Raw genomic sequence first — 27569 nt, forward strand, 5'->3', positions numbered from 1 at the left:
TGAATGACCTGGGGAGTTCGTCTTTCAGTGTCACATCTTTTGCCTTTTCATACTGTTCATGGGGTTCTCAAGCCAAGAATACTGAAGTGGTTTGCCATTCCTTTCTCCAGTGGACCATGTTTTTTCAGAACTCTCCACCATGACCTGTCCATCTTGAGTGTTCCACAAGGCTCATAGTTTCACTGAGTTGGTCAGGGCTGTGATCCATGTAATTAGTTTGGCTTGTTATCTGTGATTGTGATTTTCATTCTGTCTGCCCTCTGGTGGATAAGAGGCTTGTGGAAGCTTCTTGATGGGAGGGACTGGCTGTAGGGCAATCTGGGTCTTGGTCTGATGGGCAGGGCCTTGCTCAGTAAATCTTTAATCCAATTTTCTATTGATGGGTGGGGCTGTATTCCCTCCCTGTAGTTTGGCCTCATTACCCCCCAGGTAGGGGTAACGGTGACCTCCTTCAAAAGGACTTATGCCAGCAGCTCCCAGGTCTATTGTATTCAGTGCCCCCGGGCCTGCAGCAGGCCACTGTTGACCCATGCTTCCACCGGAACCTCCTGGAAACTTACAGGCAAGTCTGGCTGATAGACTTCAAGATAGTGATTAAAAAAAAAAAAAAAAGAGCTAACATAAGTCATTCTGGAAAATGGTGTTTTGACTAGAAAGGGTAAGGCTAAAGACAATAGGAGCAAGACATAAACTTTGTATTTTAGTTGGTAAATTGTTCTTCACAGGGGTGAGGGTTAGCAATTTGGAAACTGCTTTATATGCATACTGGAGTTGAACAACTGAGTAAGTGGATGGTGGACGGTACAAGCCAAGTTTCTCACCGTCAAAGAGAAGATACAGAAAAGCAAGGGGAGTGGGGGAGGGAAGGGAAAGGTTAGAATGACCCCAAGGGTATTGAATCAGAATCCAAGACATCAGTAAGAACAAACCCATATTGAGCTTAAAAAAAAAAAAAAAAAAACAGATGGAGAGATACAGAAGTCACCTCTGGATATGCGTGAAAGTGTTAGTTGCTGTGTCCGGCTCTTTGCGATCTCAAGGACTATAGCCCACCAGGCTCCTCTGTTCATGGGATTCTCCAGACCAGAATACTGGAGTGGGTTGCCATTCCCTTCTCCAGTGGATCTTTTTCACCCACTAGGTCTCCTGCATTGCAGGTGGATTTTTTTCCTTCTGAGCCACCAGGGAAGCCTTAAGACAGGGAAATGAACCCAGGCTTCGGCGATAAGAGTGCGGAATCCTAACCACTGGACCACCAGGGAGTGTCACATACAGGGATAGTATATACATGTATTTCCTAGCTCTGTCTGCTTAGAGGGACTATAAGCAGTGACATCACACCCAGAACCCGGATCCTGGTTTCTAAACCCATGAAAGGAACCAGCGCTCCTCAGAGAAATGGCTGATTCTGGCACTGAGGCAGAGAAGGTACTAGATGAACATCTTGTACTGCCAGAAAGTAAGGAGTTGCTCAAAACAGAAAAGGATGAGGGCATGTCAAAGGGACATAGGAGTCAACCTGAAATAATTCCTAATGGCCAAAGCTAGAACAAATCAAGCCACAAAGCAAATGACTTAGTATTGGATTATCTACCCTCTTCAGGAGGTGGGGCTTAATTCCCGTCCACTTGAATATAGGCTGAACTTAGTGACTCACTCAGAGTGACCAGAACATGGAAATGGAAAATTAGTAACTGACACTGGAGACCCTAGTAGACCAAGGACAACTAAATGAGTATAAATAATGGAGGGGGTGTGAGGGTGAGGTCTATACCAGTTTTTGTACGTTAAGATTAAAAACATATATTTAACTCTTTAAAAGATATATGTATCCCACATTTCAGCAGATCTTTATTAATGATCCTACTGTAGTCTCACAACTCTCTCCCCCTGTGTTGACTCGAGCACTGTTCCCTACACCAGGCTGATGCTATTCTCATGACTGCCTATGTGGGCCCCTGGAAAGAGTCAGTTTCTTTGGTACAGTCTTCTCCCCTCACTAAAGCATCACAGCATGGAATGGCAGGCCCCAGAACACACGTGTCATGGTGACCCATGCATGTTGGGGTCCTGCCCCCTGCATGAGTTCCACAACACTCGCTTCCTGCTCCTTCCTGTATGGGCCCCTTACCTTTGGCCCCATTCCTTTCTTGTATACGGGACCACCAACTGGCCAGATCTGTACCTTACCCTACTCGTCCCACGGCTGATCCTCCGATCTGGGCTCTTTCGTAATCCTGTGAGGGGCTGTATTTAATGACAGCGGGTGATCACTGAAGATGATCAATGACTACCCAGAAATAGGTCTTGTAGAAAAACACACTTTGTGGTGTTATAATTAAATATATTTAGATCCTCAAAGATTTAGGAGATATAAAAAGAGCTACATAGTAATAAATCATAACAAGGTAATAAAGCAGAAATCATAACAACGCAAGTAATGCTATGGGCTGCCGTGATGGTCTAAGGTCAGCATCCATATGAGCTAGGCATTGTTATCCTCATGTTGTAGTTGAGGAAATTCAGGCTCAAAGAGGTTAAGTCATTTCTCAAAACCACGCAAGCAGCAGGTGGTAGCATTCAACATCTGTTCTGACTGCAAAGCCTAAACCTCAGACCCATTGTGCTATGCGTTCTCCTCTGAATTCAAACACCTAGGTTTTTTTATACCCTATCTTACTAACCAGGAATAATTTTAAATATTCAGTTTGCCTCTCTTCACTCTGTTTCCAAAGGAAAACACGTATCCCGTGAGTTAAGTATTATTCAAATATCAATTCCTCCTGTTAAACATCCCCTCCGGGTGACTAATGAATATTTCCTTGGGCGTTATCCATCAGATACTCCTTGCCAGCCAGTTCGCTGCTTCAGTTCTGATACCCAATCGGCACTGTCGTCTTCCTCGAAGTCCCTGTGAAAAAACAATTTGGATGTTAAGCTTCCATTTAAGAAGCACAGTAAATATTTGTTGATGGGATCAAAGCAGAATCCCACCATAACAATACTGACGTTTTTGAAAAATGAACTCCATAATGAAACTGAACAGAGGAAAAAAAAAAAAATGGTTAGCCTTCCAAAGGTTCCCTTCTATCATTGTTTCTCTAAATGTTTCAGTATAAAATCTTGTCTACTAAAAAATAAGTCCAAGCTGATTATAAACACACAGTTCAGTCAAGAATTCTAGGAAAATACTGTAGCACATTACCTGTGCCAGATAGATGATCAAGATGTAAACATTCATTTATGATGTAAAGTCACATGACCCACTCCTACTAAACCAGGAATTATTATGGTACAACCTAAATGAACACGCGCACACACTGCCAACTGTCTGGGTACTTCACGTACGTATCCTCCTCATCCAGTCCAGGTTCAAGTCTCTCTGGATCCAAAATGACAGAATCCCAACCTCCATCAACATCGTCCGATGCTTCTGTTTCCTCAGACAGGGGGCCTTTTAAGAATCCTTCTGTGCCTTCAGAGGAATATTAACAGAAATTATGCCAAGTTAAGCTGTCTTTATTTATTTCATGCATATTTCTGCATTAAACTCCTCCAAAAGTTTGTTGGCTAATTGAGAGCAGGCCATGCTCTGAGGTTTTCTGTGTATATGTGTTCAGTTGGATCTGACTCTGTGAGCTCATGGACTGCAGCCCGCCAGGCTCCTCAGTCCATAGGATTTCCCAGGCAAGAATACTGAAGTGGGTTGCCATTTCCTCCTCCAGGGAATTTTCCCAACTCAGGGATCGAACCCAAGTCTCATACATTGACCGGTGGGTTCTTTACCACTAAGTCACCACGGAAGCCAGGATATGAACCCGTATTAAAGCATTAAAAGTTGTCTTTGGACAACTGGATAACAGTTGACTGTTTTTCCTTTGAGCTCTTCCCTCTCCCTCAAGTCTTCCCAATGGAGGGGAATAAAATTAGGCAGTTAAGGGCACATGCACACTATAAAAAATTTTTTCCAGATGGTACTATAATTACTTTCAGGGTTCTACTTATAAAACAATAACCTAACATAAAAATACGGGTTCAGTCTTTATAAAAATCCTTTCACAATAGAGCTGTAATGCCTTTTTTATATAGTAACTTTCCTGAAATGACAAAAACTTCATGGACCAGAGACAAAATCTGGGACCTATACTGCTAAAATGAAAGTCAGTCATTGGGAATTCCCTAAACATTCAGTGCTTAAGACTTTCCAGGGTCCAGTCCCTAGTCAGGGAACTAAGAGCCCGCATGCCAACAAAATAAAATAAAAGGGCAATCATTAGCCTTGCTTACCGCCTGCCTCCCAGGCACCCACCTCCCCTTGGGGCCCATCACTGTCTTCACACAGCTCTATCAGAACATGTGACACAGCTCTGCAATGCTCTGCTTGTTTGCTGGTCCCCCAAATTCCAAACTCTCTCAGGGAAGGAACTATATTCTTTTTTTTTTTTTTTTTTTTTAAATCTTAAATCTTAACCTAGTATATGTTAGGCACTCAATAAACACTGACCAAATAAACAGTAAAGGGAATCTGTTATAATATCGAGTTGAGACTTGCCACACCGTGACATGCTGTACTTGGCACAATTTATCTTAGATCTTAAACCAAGCAAGATGGCTTTAGTAACTGCATTGTGAAAATTACACACACACGCACCCCCCACATACACACCCTTAATGTAGTCCTTTGGCCTAGATTGCTAAGGATAGTATCATAAAACGTCATGCTGTATAACTGTAGTGAAAATGTCTGTTGAAACAATAAAAAAAAAAATTAAATCCTAATTGTTCACCTTTTTCTGTGTTCTAATTCAATATAACAATCAAGTACAGAGCCAAAGAAATCTTGAAGTTCCTCGGTTTACCAGGATGAAGTCTGAACTGCAGAGCCAGAAAGTGGGGTATATCTGCATGATAAAAACGGACCACCCTCAAAGTGGCTACGTGATTATTAAAATAAGCAAACGGACTCCGCTGATGGTCCAGTGGCTAAGAATCCATGTTTCCAAAGCAGGAGGCCTGGGTTCGATCCCCGATGGGAGAACTAGATTCCACATGCCACAAGTGAGACTTGGCACAACCAAATACAATAAATAGAAATATTAAAACAAGAAAACAGGCAAACAAATGAGCAAACAGAATGAATGAAGCACTATAGGAAATTTTAATTACGCCCTCAGACTGGCTAGCAAAGAGTCAAGGAAACTAAAAAAGACAGTGCTCCGAAATATTTTATGACTTTAAGATTGAAGGGTTTCTGGGAGTGGGGAACAGGGAGTCATCTTATGGGTACAGAGGATTATCTAATGGGTACAGAGTGTCCGTTTTGGAAAAATTCTGGAGATGGACCGTGGTGAGGGCTGCACAGTGTGAATGTACTCCATGCTCCCGAACTGTACACTTAAAAGTGGCTAAGATGGTAACTTCTGTAAATCAAAGGGTTTACACAATTATGTAACAGACATGAATCACCTGGTCTATATATTGTGTATGTTTGAAAGGCCAAGCTGAGGTCAGCATTCTTAAGGATGTTCAACAGGGTTTCAGGGGTCTCCTTGAGCCACTGCTTACGGGTATTGTTTTCACTGTACTTTATTACAGAACCACCTAGTTGGGAAAAGACAAAAAAATTCGTGTCAAGTGAAAAAAGATTTCCAGCATATAATATCTTCTAGATTATATTAAAGCCCCATATTTCAAGTGAAACTCTCTACATAAACCTATTTCACTTGCCTGGATAAGTGAAATACACGTGCTCTCCTGTGTGACACCAAATACCTTCAAAGAGGGACATTAAAAAAACACAACTCTAGCTCAATAAACAATGATTAGAGAATGTTCTATGATAAAATAATAGGATTCAACCTGACTACTCACCTCTGTCATCTTCTGCCGTTAAACTGGAGGTGAGTATGGGTGAGTTTTCCAAAGCTCTAAGAGCTGTACTGGGTACATTTTTCTCCCACTGCCGTCTGAGAGGACCTGGTGAACTGGCTTTTAAAGTGTAAAGAAGAATTGCTGAGCACATTCTTCTACTTATTCGTCTATATACACACACAATTTCTCTAACAACACTAGAGAAGTGCTTCTTTTCTCTTTCAAATTCGGATCTAACACTCTTCCAAGTCTAAGTTCAGTTCAGTCGCTCAGTCGTGTCCGACTCTTAAGTAGTAAAGGGAATGAAAAAATCCAAATGGAAAGGTAAAGCTAATCATTAAAGTGAATTTTAAAAAATATTATGTATATACTCACATATTACACAACATATGAGAATAAAGGCCCAAGACAACTTACAGGTACACACTGTACGCTGTACTTTTTCAAACATTTTTTGGCTGTACCCCACAGCATGCGGGACCTTCATTCCCTGACCAGGGATAGAACCTGTGCCACCTGCCTTAGAAGTCTTAACCCCTGGACCACCAGGTAAGTCCCTGTATGCTGTGCTTTTTATGGCAAAGAGCACAACAAACATTATTAATACTTTTTTCTGAAGGCTCTTATTAGTAAATATAATTTTATCTTTTAATAGGTAAATAAAATATCTCTGTAACATTAAATAAATTACTGGACAGTAAGTAAGTAAAGTCACTCAGTCGTATCCGACTCTTTGCAACCCCATGGACTGTAGCCTACCAGGCTCCTCCCTCCATGGGATTCTCCAGGCAAGAGTACTGGAGTGGGTTGCCATTTCCTTCTTCAGGGAATCTTCCCAACCCAGGGATCAAACCCGGGTCTCCCGCATTCCAGGCAGACGCTTTAACCTCTGAGCCACCAGGGAAGCCCAAATTACTGAATAGGCAAATATAAATATGCCTGTCTACTTGCTTATGATATCTCTGACCTAGTAAGGCAGAAACTGGTATTCCTTCTATATCCCCAGTGTCCCACCTATACAGTGATTAGAACTTGAATAACTTACCTTTCTCCTCTCTGTTTACTCTCCTCAGCGCACTTTCAACCAAATTTTTATTAATGCTTTCTAAGTCAGTGTGGCTACACTTTCCACCTGGTTCTTCCCTTTGCTTTAAAAGAAATTTAAAATAAAGATTAAGATATTCTTGAATTGTTACCAAAAAAAGGTAAACAAGTAGAGGTAAACAGCTACTTAAACTTTAAATAAACGAATAAAACATTAACAACCATAGAACCTCATACACATATGTACATTAAGAGCCATAACATCATATATTATCTGTGTGTATATTAAAAACCATATATGTGCACATACATAGGCATACATATATGTATATTGTCATATACCTTACTAGCCATTAATATCAGTCATTGCAAATATGAAGAAGATATATAAAAATGACAAATATTTGAGAGGTCTTTATAGAGAAAACAAGCAATGAAAATTTTCAGTATGATTTGCTATACTGGGCTTCTCAGGATGGAAATACCAAAATGAAATATTTTATAAAGTTACTTTGGGGATTTGGCTCAGTTGTAAAGAATCTGCCTGCAATGCAGGAGATGTGGGTTCAATCCCTGGATCAGGAAGATCCCCTAATCCATGGGTCAGGACAATCCCCTGGAGGAGGGCATGGCAACCAACCCACTCCAGTATTCTTGCCTGGAGAATCCCATGGGCAGAGGAGCCTGGCAGGCTACAGTCCATAGGATTGCAAAGAGTTGGACATGACTGAGCGACTGAGCATGTATGTACACATAAAATTACTTTACAGATGGTCCTTGACTTATGATGGTCTAATTTATTATTTTTTTCACTTTATAATGGTGTCAAAATGACAAACACTCAGCAGAAACTGTATGTCAAATTATGAATGTTGATCTTTTCCCAGGTTAGCAATATGCCATATGATACCCTCTTGTGATGCTGGCAGAGAGCTGAAGCTCCCACTCAGCCGTGTGATCACAGAGTAAACAGCAGACAATACACTTACAGCCATTCTGCACCCAGACAGCCTCTGATTTTCACTTTCAGTTCATTCTTCAATTCAGTTCATGCTGAATTCAAAATTCAACATGACTATCTCATGTTGACACGACATCAGTTCAGTTCAGTTCAGTTGCTCAGTCGTGTCCGACTCTTCGCGACCCCATGAATCACAGCACGCCAGGCCTCCCTGTCCATCACCAACTCCCGGAGTTCACTCAGACTCACATCCATCGAGTCAGTGATGTCATCCAGCCATCTCATCCTCTGTCGTCCCCTTCTCCTCCTGCCCCCAATCCCTCCCAGCATCAGAGTCTTTTCCAATGAGTCAACTCTTCGCATGAGGTGGCCAAAGTACTGGAGTTTCAGCTTTAGCATCATTCCTTCCAAAGAAATCCCAGGGCTGATCTCCTTCAGAATGGACTGGTTGGATCTCCTTGCAGTCCAAGTGACTCTCAAGAGTCTTCTCCAACACCACAGTTCAAAAGCATCAATTCTTCGGTGCTCAGCCTTCTTCACAGTCCAACTCTCACATCCATACATGACCACTGGAAAAACCATAGCCTTGACTAGACGGACCTTTGTTGGCAAAGTAATGTCTCTGCTTTTGAATATACTGTCTAGGTTGGTCATAACTTTTCTTCCAAGGAGTAAGCGTATTTTAATTTCATGGCTGCAGTCACCATCTGCAGTGATTTTGGAGCCCCCCAAAAATAAAGTCTGACACTGTTTCCACTGTTTCCCCATCTATTTCCCATGAAGTGATGGGACCAGAAGCCATGATCTTCGTTTTCTGAACGTTTAGCTTTAAGCCAACTTTTTCACTCTCCACTTTCACTTTCATCAAGAGGCTTAGTCAGCACTTTATTATAAAATAGGCTTTGTGTTAGATGATTTTGCCCAACTAGAGGCTAATGGACGGAAGTACTCTTGCCTGGAAAATCCCATGCACGGAGGAGCCTGGTAGGCTGCAGTCCATGGGGTCGCAAAGAGTCAGACACGACTGAGCAACTTCACTTTCACTTTTCACTTTCATGCATTGGAGAAGGAAATGGCAACCCACTCCAGTGTTCTTGCCTGGAGAATCCCAGGGACGGGGGGAGCCTGTTGGGCTGCCATCTATGGGTCACACAGAGTCAGACCGACTGAAGCGACTTAGCAGCAGCAGCAGCAGCAGCAGCAGCAGCAGAGGCTAATGGAAGTGTTCTGAGCACATGTAAGGTAGATTAAGCTAAGTTAGGAAGTTTGGTAAGTTAGGTGCATTAAATGCATTTTCATCTGGGGGGATCGGATTTCTACATCTTGATTGTGGTGGTGGTTACATGACCACATACAATCACCAAAATTCATCAAATTGCATGCTAAAAATGAGTAACTTTTATTGCATATAAATTAGGCCTCAGTAAAGCTGGAAATAAACAGATACTATGCAAATAAAAAAACATAGGGGCAGAATAGAGTCCATTTGTAGCAATATAAAGGGGTATGGGGTTATTTATTTACAACCTAAGGTTCATTCAAAAATTTACAAGTTTAGTTACTACTATATACCATAAACAGAATTGCTTGTTGTTACTACATCTTTTCCTTTGGGAGTTAAAAAAGGTGGATCAAATGATTAAGAAAGAAAAAACTATCAATAGGACATGAGTTACTGGAGTAGGACATCTAGTTACTGGCAACTAGAAGTGGATTGGCTGTTACTATTCATGACTTAACTGCAGCTAACATGTAAAAGGGCACAGATGCCTAAGGCCAAACAAGATGAACAGGACCTTGAAAACTAGGCTAAAAAATGTCCACTCAGTTCATGGGATAATAGTGAGTGAAGTGAAAGTCACTCAGTCGTGCTGGACTCTTTGCGACCCCATGGACTATACAGTCCATGGAATTCTCCAGGCCAGAATACTGGAGTGGGTAGCTGTTCCCTTCTCCAGGGATCTTCCCAACCCAGGGATTAAACCCAGGTTTCCTGCATTGCAGGCAGATTCTTTACCAGCTGAGTCACAAAGGAAGCCCAAGAATACTGAAGTAGGTAGCCTATCCCTTCTCCAGCGGATCTTCCCAACTCAGGAATCGAACCGGGGTCTCCTGCATTGCAGGAAGAGTCTTTACTAATTGAGCTATCAGGGAGAATGGGGAGGCACTAAAAGTTTTTGAACAGAAAAATGTCAAGACCATATTGTTGTTGTTCAGTCACCAGGTCATGTATGACTCCACGTGACCACATGGACTGCAGCAGGCCAGGCTTCCCTGTCCCTCACCATCTCCCAGAGTTTGCCCAAGTTTATGTCCATTGCATTGGTGATGCCATCCAACCATCTCATCCTGTTGCCTTCTTCTCTTTCTGCCTTCAATCCTTCGCAGATTACATTAGCCATCTACATATTATATAGTCATAAAAAGGAAGGAAATTCTGATATATGCTGTAACACGCATGAACCTTAAAAATATAAAGCTAAACAAAAGAGGCCAGATATAAAAGGACAAATATTGTGTGATTCCACTTACCTGAAATATCTAGAATAAGCAAATAATGTTTCTTTCATAGAGACAGAAAGCAGAAAAGAGGTTATCAGGGCCTGGGGTGGGAGTCGGGGTAGGGAGGAATGGATAGTTACTGTTCATTGGGTTGCTGTTTGGGATAACGAAAAAGTATTGTGAATGTAATTAATGTCATTGAATTCTATGCTTAAAATGGCTGAAATGATAAGTTGTATGTTATATAAATTTTACCACAAGGAAACCAACCAACCACGGCTAAAACAAGACTTTCATGTCTGTAAGCAGAGCTAAGTTGTTCACATCTAGATTGAAACCACTTGTCATCAATGATTAGAAATGACAAAACAAAATAAAATAAATGCTGGTCTAAAGTGGCTTGGTTGGCAGCACAGAAGACAGTCATCAACTACTTCACAGGCCCAAAGACAAAAAACCCCTGAACCTAGGGACCAGGCAACAGACTTCCAAATATCTCACAGCACCCAATGATGCCAGGTACCCCAGGAGATGATTTCAGAAATTTAACATTTTTTATAGATTTTTTTTTTATGTGGACCATTTTTAGTCTTTATTGAGTTTGTTACAATTTTGCTTTTGTTTTATGTTTTAGCTTTTTGGCCACAGGCATGTGGGATCTTTGCTCCCAGGCCAGGGATTGAACCCACATCCCCTGCATTAGAAGGCCCTGGACTGCCAGGAAAGTCCCAGGAAATTTACCTTTAAAGCACTTACCACTGTGCTTGCTTCATTTCCCAAAGTTATTCTGGTTCTGCTGGGATCTGCTCAAAGAGAAAATAGAAGGTAAAAAGAAAACACAAAAAAGGCTTCTAATGTGATCTGCATAAAGCTTGAGAGACAAAAGGAAGTTTTTAAAGTCAAAGAACCGAAGCATTAGCCTGTATAGTGATATCAAGCTTTAATCACCTAATAACACACCTCAGCTGTTAGAGATTATTTCTGCTGCTTTATTCTGACTGTGAACATCTCAACGTTAAGACATCTCTAATTCATTTATGCCAACCCATTTAGGCTTTAGGAGGTAAGACACTCTACATACTCGAAAGGTTATTATCATCTTCAGCCCAAGAGCTACCTGACTGTGATTTTCCTGACAGCTATAATAGCAGGTGGAATAGCTAACCCTTCCAAAGCCAGCTGCTTATTCCCTGACGAGGAGCCAGCAGCAGTCAGGGAAAACCCCGGCAACCCACCCCTTGGGTGAGGATGGCTCTTGCCTGATTTTCTGCTGCCAGAGCCTGGGGTCCGTCTTTCCCCATTCATTCAGCATTTTAAGCAATTGCTACTGAGCATCTGTGATGATGGCACTGAGGCTACAAGAGGGAGCACATTTGACACGGTCCCTGCCCTCAGCCAGCCTTCATTGTTCTGACGTCTCACTGTCTGCATTCTCGATGGAGATGCCACCCGACTCGTGCTCTGGACATGGTGGCCCTCCCCACTGGCTTACTCTTTTTTTTTAGAAATTGTAAGACTACACGTTCCTATCTTGAAACTACACTATCTTGAAACTTTTCTTAGACTGTTTTTGGTGTTTCTGTTGCCCAGTATTTTAAAACTAATTTCCCACATCCCCTGGGATGTGAACCGAAGTTATGAAACGGTACGTAAAATAAAATAAACACTAAAACAAACTGCTGAAGCAAAGGTAAGTGGCTACCTCTTACATAAAGGAGAAAAGGCTGAATTGTAAGACTGGAGGATTTACGTTCTTACCAAAGGAACATTTAGAATTTAACTTTAAGAAAACAGTATAGTTTAGAAAAGTTTCTGTTGAAACCAACAGGACACAGTAAATCAACTACACTTAAAAAAAAAACTTAAAAAATAAATAAAAATGTTTCTTTTATGGTATAGAACACTAAGATAAGAGGCACTGATAAAGGAGGTTTTACAACATCTCCCTACAGTGGGTGGTCTTTCACTCATCTTAACTCTTCTCTCTTACTCTGGTCATTGTTAGATTTCTTCAGATGGAAGATCTGAGTCACTGATGTCAAAGGAAAAGGAACAAAAATAACTTTGAAAATAGAGATGACAACTTCCAAGAGACAATAAATTACATGTGAAATTTGCTCAGGATTGACTATCCGTGTATGGAAATTTTATGCAGTTGTAATGTGGGCAGTTCCAACTTTCAAAATGACTTCATTAAAAAAAATTGTTTATAAGATCTTAGGGATAACATTTCCTGTTATATTTTCATGGTTAGATTCCTAGGTGAGCCCACAGAAGCCTTCTATCTGACCCAAAACAAACTAAATACAGGTCTAATAATGAAGCAGAGAACAACTTTTACATCACTACAATCTTCAAACTAGGCTTCTTTTTTGATCCCTGGCAAACTAAATGTGTAAGATTCAGTTTGGATTTATGTCTGAAGGAACAAGTAAAAAATTTTGATGTGAGGAGTATCTCTGAAAATCATCTCTAATAACTTGAAATTATATTTTTTTCCTTTTTGTTAGACTATATTTTTAAATGAACACTTAAAATAAGCTTTTCAAAATTCTTACCCTTTTTTCTTGGTGTACTATGCATAGATTTTTTGGTTTCTTCTAACACCTGTTCACCATATTCTGTGATGATCTGAAAATTTAAAGCAGAGAATTTAAAGACATGAAAGATGATTTTCTTTAGACACCACCATAATGTCATTCAATTATCAATGTTCTTCCCCACAGTAATAAAGTTGAAAAGGAAAAATGCCATTTTAAAAATCCAGGTCCAGGAAGATCTGGAGGGATAATGCAAATTATATCCATGATTATGTTTGAGGAATAGCATTGTGAAAAGAAGAGGGAAAGGAAGCTTCAAGCTTTTAGTTTTTTTAATCACATCTGCATTATTTGAATTGTTATGAGCATGTGTAACATGTAATTCTGTTTAAAAGAAAACAAACACTTGAAAACTGTTCACAGTCAGTTCCACACACACTGTACCTCTGGGGGTAGGCACTTCTGGATAAGCCGAGCTAAAGAGCCTCTAGAGAGAAGTGTTGTAGCTGAAGGACGATGGGAGGGATTCTTTTTAAATATCTGCTTGATCAGATGCTGCAGCTCATAGGAATAATGGGATGGCAGTGGGTTCATGGACCCCTGACATATTTTAAGGATAAGACTTTTCCAACTATTTGCCTGAAACTAAAAAGCAAAATTGAACTGTAAAAGCAGATACTGGGAAAGAGAATGGAAATAAGAAAATACCAGCTGAACTGAATTCATATGAATTATTTTAATTAAAAAATTTTTTTTCTTTCTAGATGTGTTGTTAGGGTACTATCCTGATTTTTTGTTGTTGTTAATCATACTTTTGTTAGTACTTTCAAAAATTGTATTTTATTGAAGTATAGTTGATTTACATGGTGTTAACTGCTGCTATATAGCAAAGTAATTCAGTTATACATGTGTATACATTCCTTTTTATACTATTTTCCATTATGGCAAGCCACTCCAGTATTCTTGCCTGGAGAATCCCATGGACAGAGGAGCCTGGTGGGCTGCAGTCAGTGGGGCTGCACAGAGTCCGACATGACTGAAGCAACTTAGCACCAGCACCATTATGGTTTTATCACAGGATACTGAATATAGTTCCCCATGCTATATAGCAGGACCTTGTTGTTTAATGCAAATATAGTAGTTTGCATCTGCTAGTCCCAAACTCCCCCACCCCTACCCCTGTACTATTCTAAAATCTTATGGTTGTTCAGGAAAAAGGTAAACATAAATAGTTAAAGATGCTCGCATCTTGAGGAAGTCTTACCATCAGTCCCCGCGTGGGTGCTTTATTACTCAAATCAGTACTTTTGCAGATACACATTTTTAATATATTTTAAAAATCAAAGCATCAATAATACATACTTACGGGCTTTTAAAAATTCAAATGACCCTAGGGCTAACAGTAACTGCAACGTTTCTTCACTTCCCTCCTCCTCAAAAATCCCCAGGTCTGCTCCCTGACAAAATGCACTTTAGACTTTTCCCATTTTAAACTTCTGCTGCAAAATCCTTTTTGCCTTGCATGTCATCAAGGTAGTTATTATGGTTTGACAAGTAATAGAGTGGGATATAAAATGACACACCAGAATAACATTTTAAAAGTTTTCCCTGTATAATAAACATACTGCAATTAACATCAGGTTTCAGCCTTAGCATCACTTATGTGAGAACATGATGGCATTCTGCCTTGGGGGTGTATCACCCTACTAATACATACAAGTGAAGACATGAAAAAGGACTTAGCCCAGCACAACCAAACGCTGCCTTTTCCATGCTGCATGCCATACTTACTGGATGCTTAAGGGTACAAAGTTCATAGAGAATGCATCCCAAGGACCAGATGTCACTGGAAGCAAAAGAAGCAATGTAATGAGTGGGTTATGAGTTATCACACAAAATATATGTATTTTCTAATACTCCAAAATGAAAAATTACCCTACCTTTAATAAGAACAGATATCATAAGGACTTCTTAGTTACTGAAATAAAATATGCAGCAAGTTTGATCGAACACTTAGACCACTTACTCACAGTGATGTTCACAGAAAAACTCCCTGCTGCCCAAACCCTGCCCCTCCAAATCCAGTGGTTTAGGTATCACTTCAGTAGTACTTGGGGTAAGAGGAATATCCGCGAACTCAGATTACCATAGTTGAAAGAAAGGCTTTAGAAGTCATCCTGTACAGCCTCCAGACCCTCTGGGCTCACCAGGCCTTTGCTTCCCTGGTGGTGCAGAGGTTAAAGCGTCTGCCTGCAATGTGGGTGACCCCGCTTTGATCCCTGGGTTGGGAAGATCCCCTGGAGAAGGAAATGGCAACCCACTCCAGTATTCTTGCCTGGAGAATCCCATGGACGGAGGAGCCTGGTGGGCTACAGCCCAAGGGTCGCAAAGAGTCAGACACAACTGAGCGACTTCACTTCACTCCTGATTGACAGCTCAGTGTTTCCCCTGGCTGCCTCTAGGGGGCGCATTCTTATTCTTCCACAAAAGCTCTTCAGAGCTCAGCTGAGTTCTACACTTTGCCCTACACGCCCACCCTTTTTCAGACTCAACACCTCCACTTTCCTCCATCATTCTCACCACTTAGTTGTCATCCTCCAGACTTTTTCTAGATGATAGCCTTTTCATTTTAACAAGGTTTTTTTTTAAACCAATTATTTCCCCCAACTTTTAATTTTTCAAAGCTTGAAACCTACAGAAAAGTTTTAAAGGCCCAAACGCTCCTTCTTAATATCCTCAGTCATTAGCATCTCCCTGCTGGCCCCTCTTCTGTCTACATCTGAACCTCTGAAAGAAAGGTTTCAGATGTCAAACACTTCACCCCTAAGCATATCAGCATATACAGCCTAAGAGCAAGGACACTCTCCTGCATGAATACAGTACCATTATCGCATCCAAGAAATCGAACCTTCAGTTCAGTTCAGTTCAGTCGCTCAGTCGTGTCTGACTCTTTGCGACCCCATGAATCACAGCACGCCAGGCCTCCCTGTCCATCACCATCTCCCGGAGTTTACTCAGACTCACGTCCATCGAGTCAGTGATGCCATCCAGCCATCTCATCCTCTGTCGTCCCCTTCTCCTCCTGCCCCCAATCCCTCCCAGCATCAGAGTCTTTTCCAATGAGTCAACTCTTCGCATGAGGTGGCCAAAGTACTGGAGTTTCAGCTTTAGCATCAGTCCTTCCAAAGAAATCCCAGGGCTGATCTCCTTCAGAATGGACTGGTTGGATCTCCTTGCAGTCCAAGGGACTCTCAAGAGTCTTCTCCAACACCACACTTCAAAAGCAATTCTTTGGCGCTCAGCCTTCTTCACAGTCCAACTCTCACATCCATACATGACCACAGGAAAAACCATAGCCTTGACTAGACGGACCTTAGTCGGCAAAGTAATGTCTCTGCTTTTGAATATACTATCTAGGTTGGTCATAACTTTTCTTCCAAGAGTAAGCGTATTTTAATTTCATGGCTGCAGTCACCATCTGCAGTGATTTTGGAGCCCCCCAAAATAAAGTCTGACACTGTTTCTACTGTTTCCCCATCTATTTCCCATGAAGTGATGGGACCGGATGCCATGATCTTCGTTTTCTGGATGTTGAGCTCGATCCCTGTTGAATCGAACCTTAATTCAATACTATTATCTAGTATTTTGTTCAAACTCAGGTTTCCCCAATTATCCCAGGAAGTTCCTTCATAGCTGTTCTGTCTCCAGTTCAGTCAACGTCACCTTATAGGAGTCTGTTTAGTATGGAGTGTTGCTCTCGTTTTTAGTTGCTAAGTTGTGTCCGACTCTTTTGCAACCCCATGGACTGCAGCCCGCCAGGCTCCTCTGTCCATGGGATTCTCCAGGCAAGCTGCCATTTCCTTCTCCAGGGAATCTTGCACAACCCGGGGATCACACCCACATTTTCTGTATGGGCAGGTGGATTCTTTACCACTGAGACACCTGGGAAAGCCCATAGTATGGACTGCCATACCCTTTTTAGAAACAACTTGGCAGGAGGTAACAAAAGCCTTTAGGTGTTTCTACTTCTAGGAATTCATGCCAAGAATGTGACACTTTTATGTATTAAAAGGCATAGTAATTCAGAGTCTGTAGGAATTTAGGACACTGAAAACTAGAACCACATCAAAAAGCCAACAACAGAGGAATGTGAAATAAATTTTGGAAGAGCCATATATTAAAATATTATGCAATCATTAACAATAATCATGAAGAGTATAAATACAGGGTAAAATGAATATGATATAATGCAAAGTGAAAAAATAGGATAGTAAATTATATAGAGTATATAAACTAAGTTTAGGGAAAAAAGAGGATGGATGGGGAAAAAACCCAAAATGTTATCAATAGTTTCTGTAAAACTGGGTGATCACCATGTCCTTTCTTGTATATCTCTACATTTCCAACCCACCCACTGCACATCCAGTCCATCAATGAGCACATTTTACTTGCATTCAGAAAAAAAATCACATTTTAAATTATAAGGACTTCATACTATCTTCCCATGATCAACGAACCTATCAGTCAAGTGCTTATTATCTAGCCCTTTACATGTCACCTCAATGACATTTGGTTCCCAAATTTTGCTGCACGTAGGAATTACTTGGTGATCCTGGAAAATGACTGATACCTGGTTCCCACTTCCAGACATTCATATTTAACTGGTATGGCTATGACCTGAGCTTCAGGATTTTTAAAGTCAAGAGCAGCAAAATAAGAGAAGCAGTAATATAATTCATACTATCCCCAGAAATGATTAACTTTTCTTTCAGCATTTACATGTAGCTCCTCTCAGCTCTGATGAAAACAGCTGGAAAATTTATGACTTTCACCTAGAGGCCTGGGAACTTCAATTCTACACTGCTTTCTTTTAACAACCAGACTTCATCTGTAGGCTGCAATACTAGCACCAAACAGTCACCCCTTCAGCAACTACATACATCACTTACCTTTTATTGTTATAAGGCATGTTTTCCCAAATTTCTGGGGGCACATAATAAGGTGTTCCCACGTATGTACAAGCAAACGCCATGGGGCTAAAACCATAAAAAGGTACAGAACGATTACAGAGCATTTCTGAATAATGATGTTTTGGCAACAGTCACTACTACACAAGACAAAGACACACACATACCTCGCGAGAAGACGGGCAGATCCAAAATCACCCAGTTTTACTTTTCCGTCTTGGGTGAGGAAGACATTCTGCATTGAAAAAGAAGAGCTCAGATCACATCTGCCATATTTCAAACATAAGGCAGAGAGCTCCGAGAGAAGCTGTCTTTCAAAGCCTGCTGATGGTGGAGATTATATGTAGAAACACTGACAGCTGAGTCCCCGAATGGAACACAAAACAATGAGACATCCTCTGGACAGCGACACTCCTCTGCTTGGGAATTTAGGATGACTGCTTAGAAATCTAAGGCAAGCGTCATACCGTATCAGCAGACCCTGATCAACCAGGCAGGGAGCCTGTTCAGGGTAACTCCAGATGGCAGGCTCCAGTCTCAATCATTTTCCATCTGAGAATACATGGTCTTAGGAAGTAGCCTCTAAGAGAGCTGGAACATATTAACATACACTACTAAAGAGATTTACTGACCCATTTTCAGGTCGTACCTTATTGTGCTAGCATGAATATTATATTAAGAAATATTTCTGGACTTCCTTGGCAGTCCAGGGGTTAAGAATCAGTGCTTCCAATGCAGGGCTCATGGGCTGAATCCATGGTTGGGGAACTAAGATACCACATCCCTCGGGGTGCAGGCAAAAAAAGAAATATTTCTAAAGTTTAAAATGCACCCAAAAGAAAATAGAATAAAACAGAAAAAGGATTGAAAGAAATAGTTTTCAGTTATTTTTTAGGCCCCAAATGTGTTCTATTTACCTTGGACTTGATGTCTCTGTGTAACACACGTTTCTTGTGAATGTGATTTACTCCAAGACACATCTGTGTAAACCAATGAAGTATCTGAAAAAAAAAAAAAAAGCATGCAAGAATGCAATAACTGGGGCATGGAAACCCCATATTCTAAAGAATCATCTTTAGGCCTTAGCTGACCTGGGTTTTACATAATGTAAATACAGAATTTAAAATTACATAGTTCAACTAAGTAAGATTCATTGCTGTCTGGAGAAATTGAGAAAAGCTGTGACTCAATCCCAATGTGTCATCTCATGAATGATCCAAACAACAATTTATTTATTTGGCCCTGCCGTGCAGCTTGCAGGGTCTTAGTTCTCTGACCAGGGATTGAACCAGGGTCCTCAGCAGTGAAAGGGTGGAGTCCTAACCATCGGACAGCCAGGGAATTTCCAACAGTTTATTTTAATAAAACTCCCACTATATTTTTCTTGTGTTTAACCAAATAAAAAATTTCTTAAATACACATATGAGAGTAGTTCACCACTTAAAATGAATATGCTATAACTTTTTATAGTGTAATCATTACATCAGATTTCATTCCCTTTTTCAGAATATTCAGATATTAACATTAAAATATTTCATTATATTTCCAACAATCTTTGGAAGCCAAGGCTGGCCTCCTACAATGGAACCCATATTCTTAACAATACAACTTCTAAATGAAAAATATTTATACTAATATACTCTTAAAACATGTTATACCCTATATCAAACTTAGCCCCAGTAAAGCTATTTATTTAAATATTTTCCTTGGTCAATTCATTCCAATAATATTTAATATGCAACTTTCCACTAAAAAGGCACTAAGCATTTAAAGAGAATATGCTAAACTGTGAAAGAAAAGAGACGAAGAATAGGGACTCCTGAAAACCAGAAATGCAGGTTTCATCCTTCAGATGATGGAGAATTACAAAAGAAATCCATGTGCCTTCTAAAATTTCAATACAAAAAGTAAAAATTTTAAATATCTAGTACAAAATATGATGGGTAAGACAACTGTGAAATTCTAAACACAGAAATGGTTATTCTTTGATATTTCATAAGCCTATACTTACTTTACCTCTTAAAAACATCCCAGGCAGTCACATCCTGACAATACACTAACGAACATCATGGATACACAAAGTCATTACTAACTGATGTGCTAGGTAACCACAGACAGCAATGTTTTTAACTTATTCAAATTTTATGAGAAAAGTTGCTTCTAAACCTTGAGGGAAACCTGGGGACTTCCCTGGTGGTTCAGTGGTTAAGACTCTGCCCCCACTGCAGGGCACATGAGCTTGATCCCTGGTCAGGGAACTAAGATCCTGTATGCTGCCTGGTGGGCTTCCCTGCTGGCTAAGCTGGTAAAGAATCCGCCTGCAATGTGGGAAACCTGGATTCGATCCCTGGGTTGGGAAGATTCCCCTGGAGAAGGGAAAAGAGCTGGACACGACTGAGCAACTTTCACTTTCATGCTACCTGGTATGGCCAAAAAGAAAAAAAGAATTAAAACAAACAAACCTTGAGGGAGACTTATGTAAGTTAGTCTCTTACCATATCTTCAGGAAACAACTTCCCTTTCTGATGTTTTATCTTCTGCATTAGGTCCCCTCCATCACAATATTCCATTACAATGTACAGATGTCCTTCAGCTGCAACAAATTAAAGACTCTTAGGAAAGTCCCAGTGGTCGTGAATTCTGAATGAAATTCAGAAATGCATGTATTGGGGGAAATTCATATTTACCTTCAAATGATTCTTTAAAGGCAACAATATTGGGGTGTTTCATTTTGGCTAACAGAACAGCCTCCTTCCTAGAAATCCGTGTGTCAGACAAAGACTAGAAGAAGGTTTAAAGAAGTGTAAATGTAGTACGTCATTTAAAAACTGACAGTAAAACAGTATTATAGTAGTTTGTATGATATTTTAATGTGACACAGTTGAAACTGTGTCTCTTTCATTCAGGCATAATTTTATAGCGCTGTTCAGTTCAGTTCAGTTCAGTTCAGTCGCTCAGTCGTGTCTGACTCTTTGCGAGCACTGTACTTTGACCCAACTTAAGTTTATCAAATCCCACGGGGAAACACGTGGGGATTTTTCAACTATGGCTATACGTATTTTGCCTGCTTAAGCTGACCTCTTACACCTTTACGAGTATAGAATGTAAACTAGTTTTAACATTAACCTAAGCACAGAGGGATTGGGGGCAGGAGGAGAAGGGGACGACAGAGGATGAGATGGCTGGATGGCATCACTGACTCAATGGACCTGAGTCTGAGTGAACTCCAGGAGATGGTGATGGACAGGGAGGCCTGGCATGCTGCAGTTCATGGGGTCGCAAAGCGTCGGACACAACTGAGTGACTGAACTGAACTGAGTGACGGAACTGAACTGAACTGAAGCATAAGCTGACTTATGCTTAGGGGCAGTATGCCATCAACCATAGGAGCTTCCTTGGTGGGGAATTCCCTGGAGGGGGCCATAGTAACCCACTCCAGTATTCTTGCCTGGAGAATCCCATGGACAGAGAAGCCTGGTGGGCTACAGTCCCTGGGGTCACAGAATCAGACACAACTGAAGCGACTGAGCAGAAGCAGAAGCACAGAAGACAGATCAAGACCCTGTAAAGCTAGTGAATAAACCTGTTAAATCTTTCGCACAAAAGAACGATCCCATGTTAAATTTCAAGAACTTGCTTTCCGATACAAACAACATGTCCACTTTCAACATGAGCTAACTGCTTTAGCAGTGACCTTGGGAAGCCTTATTTCCTTCATGGCAAACATCCGATTACTGCTCTCCTGCTGAACCAAAAGGGCTCTGCCGAAGGAGCCCTCCCCGATGACTCTCAGGACCCTGTAGCCATCCATGCTGGGCAGCGCACAGCTGGGCCTACTCCCGCAGTCACCGCCGGCTCTCCCAACCTGCATTCAAAATCAGAAACAAGGGGGAATTCAATTTATTTTCAAAAGGCAGAATGAATTCAAAGTAGCTCTATCCTCATGATAGAACAGCTTATTCCCTTTATTCATTCAACAGGTGGACATGGAGTATCCATGCCAGGTTTTATAATCCTGAAAAAAATCTCTCATGGCCCCAGCCATCACTCACATTCCAGGTGAGACCACGGACCTCAAAAATGCAGGATAGCAGGTCTTACAGGAAAAGCCACGCTGGCCTCTGGTAGAGGTATCCTGGGGAATTAGGAAGATGATACTCAGGCTGAAGCCTGAATGGAAGATATCTAGTCAAAGAGGAAGAGTGATGGACGCAGGAGGGAATAGCCTATTTAAGAGCAAAAGAGATTGTTTCAATTCAAGAAATTGAAAGAGGGCAGTAAGGCAGGTAAGGCAGACTGGGCCTAGTAAGCTAAACTCAGGTTGGTGGATTTTTATCCTGTAGTGATGAACGAGCTCTCTGAACGGTTTAAACTGAGAGAGCAGGTTTACATCTTAGAAAAATTACTCATGCTGGCTGCAGAGCAATGGACCAGACAGGGGAGAGGGGAGGAGGGCCAGAGCAGGACTCCTACCATAGAAAAGGCAGGAATGTGATGACGGAACGGAATAGGGCGGTGACAGTGGGGATGAAGGGGGCTTCCCTGGTGGCTCAGTGGTATAGAATCTGCCTGCCAATGCGAGAGACCTGGGTTTGATCCCTGGGTCAGGAAGATCCCCCAAAGAAGGGAATGGCAACCCACTCCAGTATTCTTGCTTGGGAAATCCCATGGACAGAGGAAGCTGGTGGGCTACAGTCCATGGGGTCGCAGAGTCTGGCACGACTGAGCGCGCACACACACACACACACACACACACAAAATGGGGATGAAGACAACAGGAAAGAAACTTATAAAAGAACTAGCAAGATTCTGGGTAACGTATTTCTGGGAGACAAGTAGGGAGAAGGGGACTAAGGAGACTCCGGTTTCTGGTGTAAACTGGGCAAGTATTGATACCATTCTCTAAGAAAAAGGAAAGGCATGATGGTTGCACGCCTGTTTTTTGGTTTGATTTTTCTGACCGTGGGAGTCTGGTAGGGTGTGGTGGGGAAAGATGTGGAGGAGACGTGCTTCTCTGGGGATATGCTGAGTTGGAGGTGCCTGGGACAAAGACATGTTAAACAGAGTCCTTGAGCCTCAGTCTTCCTTTATATTTCCTGGGTGAAGCAGCTTCTGGATCTCCTAATACATTAGAGAAGATGAATATTCCCTGGTACCTAGGGGGCCCTGAATAAATGGCAGCTATTATTAGTATTTGGGGGCTTCCCAGATGGCACCTAGTGATAAAGAATCACTGTCAATATAGGACACAGGAGACGTGGGTTCCATCCCTGGGTCGGGAAGGGCCCCTGGAGAAGGAAACGGCAACCTACTCCAGAATTCTGGAAAATCCCACTGACAGAGGAATCTGGTGGGCTACAGTCCCTGGGGTCACAGAGTCAGACACAACTGAGCACACATTATTAGTATTAAACCTTAGAAAGGTGATGCTTTTTTTTTTTTTTCCATTACCAAAACACACTGGAATGAGCTTATTCAGTTGTCACAAAACTTACTTGGAGTGTTTTATTTTCGTAAAAATCATATCACAAAGATTTATGAGGTCCGGTAAAGCAAAACCACAAACCAAAACCTACAGTTCTTACTAGGAAACTCTCACTAGGAAAATAGAAATATTTTCTCCATATAACGAAATCAAGTGCACGGTCTTCAAAAACAATTCCTGTCTAAGACAGTTAGGTCTCTCAGCATATGACCTGAAGGGAAAAAGTTATTTGCCGCTCTTCTAAGTGACCCCTGGCATTACATGATTTGACAAAGAGATCTAGTTTTCCCATGTATTTTGTTGTTGTTGTTTACTTGGGGTCTTTATTCCATGAATGGACAATAAATAATAAGCAACAGCAACCTCTGACTTTTCTTAGCTGAAAATTACATTTGGCCCCTGCTGCCCACATTTGCCCCTGTTACTCAGTGATACACCCATAAATTCATTAAGGGCTTCCCCAGCAGCCCCGATAAAGAATCCGCCTGCAATGCAGGGGAGCGGGGTTCGATCCCTGGGTCGAGAAGATCCTCTGAAGGAGGAAATGGCAACCCACTCCAGTGTTCTTGCCTGGAGAATCCCATGGACAGAGGAGCCGGGAGGGTAAACAACAAACTCATTAAAAAACAACAAACTGTACAGTGTATGCTCTGAATGTGACAAAAAATGTCCCTTCTCAAGACTATACCCATCAAAAGCTAATACAGTGATTTGCAAATGCAAATATAGGACGCCAATGGGGTCGCACAGAGTCGGACACGACTGAAGCGACTTAGCAGCAGCAGCAGCAGCAGCAGCAGCATAGGATGTGTGCGCGGTCCGATCCTCACTGCACGAGAAGCCGGTCCGCCTCGCAGCCCGGCCCGCGCTGGCCCCGCCACCCCCGGGCCTGGGTCCGCAATCGCGGATGCGCGGGTCCCGCTTGCCCCCTCCCCTCGTGTGCGCCGCCCGCCGCTCTCGCGCCCGCGGAGGGGGTTTGTCCGGCCGGACCGCTCACCCGCTTCCCCTGCGACCCCGGTCGGCTCCCGGGTCCCGAGCCGGGAGCGCTTCCGGGGGGCGGGCCAGCGGGTAGTCTCTCGGGTTGCCGGCGAAGGAAGCGTCCCGGATCGGTCGGGCGGGCGGCGCTGTTGTCAGCGCAGCCGGGCCCACGAAGGGTGCGTTTTCTAAGAGGTGTTCCACGTCGCTCCAGAACAGTGCCAGTAATACTGAGCAGAAGAGTCCTTCTCATAACCTAAGTTCTGTCTCCAGTTTAAGCCAACAGTGCATGTAGGTAAGTTTCATGGGCGCAGCACTCAAGTTCACCTAGTCTCAAAAGTTGGCCGAGTTACAAAGTCTGAAGAGAGCCTATTGTGTTTAGCAACACAACGTCATAAGTGATCTTGAAGAAAGTAGTCTGGATGCGATGAGGGAGAAGATTACAATAGTTGAAGTGGGACTGTCAGAGGAATCCAGGAGCGTAGGATATTTTCAAGCTACTTGGCCATAGGGATTGGCCATGTGGTCCAGTGGTTAGGACTCTGGGCTCCCAAAGCAGGGAGCCGGGATTTGATCCCTTGTCAGAGGAATAGATCCCACTTGGTGCCACTAACACCTGGAGCGACCAAAAAAAAAACAAACTTACCCATAAAGAGAAGGAGAAAGGGTGATAACCATGGGGTAGAGGAAAGCACAAGCTTATACACAAGTATTCTGTTAATGGGGAAATCGTAGTTATATGTTGACGGATAATATAAACCGATGAAAAGGAAAGAGAGGCTGAAAATGCTAGAGGCAAGGGAACCAGGAAGGTCTGCTTGAGATGAAGAGGTGGCTTCCAGAGCCCAGGAAGAGGATTAGCATTGGACTAGATGAGGAACAAACACGTTTGCTTTGGAGACCAGCAGAGAAAGTAAAAATGTGGATGGATGTACATAATATTAGAGAAAAAGAAGGAGAAGGAATCTCGACAGTCTCTGTTTTCTCTGTGAAACAGAAAATCGTCATCTATAGACTATGGAAATCTTGAAGCAGATTTTTTTAAGTCAGGATTTTTATTTATTTATTAGTTCTTATACTTATTTATTTTATACAGTAAAATTCTGAGTGGTGAAGTTTTGAGTATTGTTTTCAAAACGCAAAGTGAAGCTATTGTGAGCAAAGGTGATAGAGCAGCTAAGAGGTGATTCCAGTTTACAGTTATGTAGGTGTTTCCAGGAGTGAGAATTTTGAATCATCCCGAACCTGGGATTATGCAGTTAACAGAACTATACTAGGACTGGGCTTCCCCAGTGGCTCAGCAGTAAGGAAACTGTTTGCAATGCAGGAGACCCAGGAGACGCAGTTTTCAATCGCTGGGTCAGGAAGATTCCCCTGAAGAAGGGCATGGCAACGCATTCCAGTATTCTTGCCTGGAGAATCCCATGGACAGAGGAGCCTGGTGGGCTACAGTCCATGGGGTTGCAAAGAGTTGGACACGACTGAAGCTACTGAACACAAGCATATTAGGACTAGGGAGCTTAGGGTGCTGATGTTAGGGTGACTGACGTGACACACCTCAGGGTCTAGACCAAATATCCCTGTGAAGGAAGTGAAGTGGAGAACGGCACCATCCAGTCTGTAGGCTCTAGACATGCGTGGCTCCTGAGCACATGGAAAATACTGCTGGTGCAAACAGAAATGTGCTGTAAGAGTAAAATACACACAGGATTTCAGAGTGCCCCAGCACTTAAGAAAACAAAATCAGGTGGTGATGGCTGGCCACAGAATTCCTCTCTGGTGGCTGAGAACAAGGCAAGAGCTCTTGCCAGCCCACTCCTATCAGCATTCTACCGGCCGGGGCGGGGGCGGAGGGGGCGGGGCGGGGGCGGGGCGGTTTAACTTGCTCATAAGAGAAAGAAAAGGCATAAATATTAGAATGAAAGAAATAATATTGTCATTGCTCACAAATGATACGATTATATGTGTGAAAAATAACCTACAAATGTTAGTTACTAAATGAATTTGGCGAGACTAGTAGATGAAAGATAATGCTCAAAATTTTATTGCGTTTATTTATGCCAGTTTAGAAAAAAGTAAAATATCAAAGTGAAAGCGTCGGTTGCTCAGTTGTGTCCGACTCTTTGCAACCGCCTGGCCTGTAGCCTGCCAGGCTCTTCTGTCCAGGCAAGAATACTGAAGTGGGTTGCCATTTCCTTCTCCAAGGGGATCTTCTAAACGCAGGAATCGAAACTGGAGTCTCCTGCATTGCAAGCAGATTCTTTACCATCTGAGCCATCTGGGCCCAAAATTCAAAAAAAAGAGTTAAATGTTCCATTGATCATTTTGTGTATTGATTAATGAGCTTCCCTGGTGGCTCAGACGGTAAAGAATCTGCCTGCAATGCAGGAGACCTAGGTTCGACCCCTAAGTCGGGAAGATCCCCTAGAGAAGGGAATAGCTACCCACTCCAGTATTCTTGCATGGAGAATCCCATGGATAGAAGACCCTGGTGTCCATGGGATCACAAAGAGTCGAACATGACTGCGTGACTTCACTTCATATTGATTAATACTGACATTTTGAATAAAACATGATGAAATTTAATTGTATCTGGGTTTTTTTGTTTATCTTTTAAAAAATACTAGAGGGAATTCCTGGTGGTGCAATGGTTAGGGCTCTGTGCTCTCACTGCCAAGGGCTCAGATTTAATCTCTGGTCGGTAAACTAAAATCCCACAAGCTACTTGGTACAAACAAAAAATAAATGAAAATAGAAATTGGCCTAAATGGTCCCTATGATGAACTAGGTTTGAATGAAGTCAAAGAACCACCATGGAGGGGGCAAGGGAGACAGCTGGCAGGAGAGGAGTCATGAAGAGAAAGGGACCATAGTCTTAGGATTTCAGAGGTGGTGCCAGTCTTTGGGACCCAAAATCCGTGTAGGAATCCGTGTAGGAATTGCTGAGGTGGGAGGCACAGTTCATTGAAGTGAGAGGGGAGATTCATCGGAGGGCATTACCAGGGAGAGATGAGCTGGTTCGGGGTTTCTCTCAGGCTTGTTGACAGTTTGGACTGGATAATTCTTTGTTATGGTGGTGGGGGAGGGGTGGTTGCCTTGTGCTTTTTAGGTTGTTTAGCAGTATCTCTAGGACTTCCCTCTGGAGAAGGAAAAGGCACCCCACTCCAGTATTCTTGCCTGGAAAATCCCATGGTTGGAGGAGCCTGATAGGTTACAGTCCATGG

General features: G+C 42.2%; 1 protein-coding gene across 12 annotated transcripts; it reads right to left on the minus strand.

Moving 5' to 3' along the window:
* Positions 1–2323: 2323 nt before the first annotated feature.
* Positions 2324–24404, minus strand: NEK3 (NIMA related kinase 3). 12 transcript variants are annotated; one of them, XM_027973581.3, is made up of 17 exons: positions 24368–24404; positions 21580–21750; positions 20573–20666; positions 20381–20478; positions 18803–18886; positions 18053–18120; positions 17868–17954; positions 14710–14764; positions 13363–13563; positions 12937–13009; positions 11135–11181; positions 6917–7019; positions 5872–5988; positions 5728–5772; positions 5467–5601; positions 3349–3475; positions 2324–2911 (listed from the first exon to the last, which is right to left on the minus strand). In XM_027973581.3, the coding sequence occupies exons 2-17, from the start codon at positions 21694–21696 to the stop codon at positions 2830–2832; spliced, it is 1533 nt and encodes a 510-aa protein (XP_027829382.1). In that variant the 5' UTR covers positions 21697–21750; positions 24368–24404; the 3' UTR covers positions 2324–2829. The 12 variants fall into 12 exon arrangements, with proteins under 12 accessions (XP_027829382.1, XP_042110704.1, XP_042110708.1 ...); XM_042254770.2 differs by having other exon boundaries at positions 11120–11181; XM_042254774.2 differs by having other exon boundaries at positions 11120–11181; positions 21469–21750.
* Between the last annotated feature and the right edge of the window lie 3165 nt (positions 24405–27569).

Source organism: Ovis aries, chromosome 10 (assembly GCF_016772045.2).
Source record: "Ovis aries strain OAR_USU_Benz2616 breed Rambouillet chromosome 10, ARS-UI_Ramb_v3.0, whole genome shotgun sequence".
NCBI classification, from domain to species: Eukaryota; Metazoa; Chordata; class Mammalia; order Artiodactyla; family Bovidae; genus Ovis; species Ovis aries.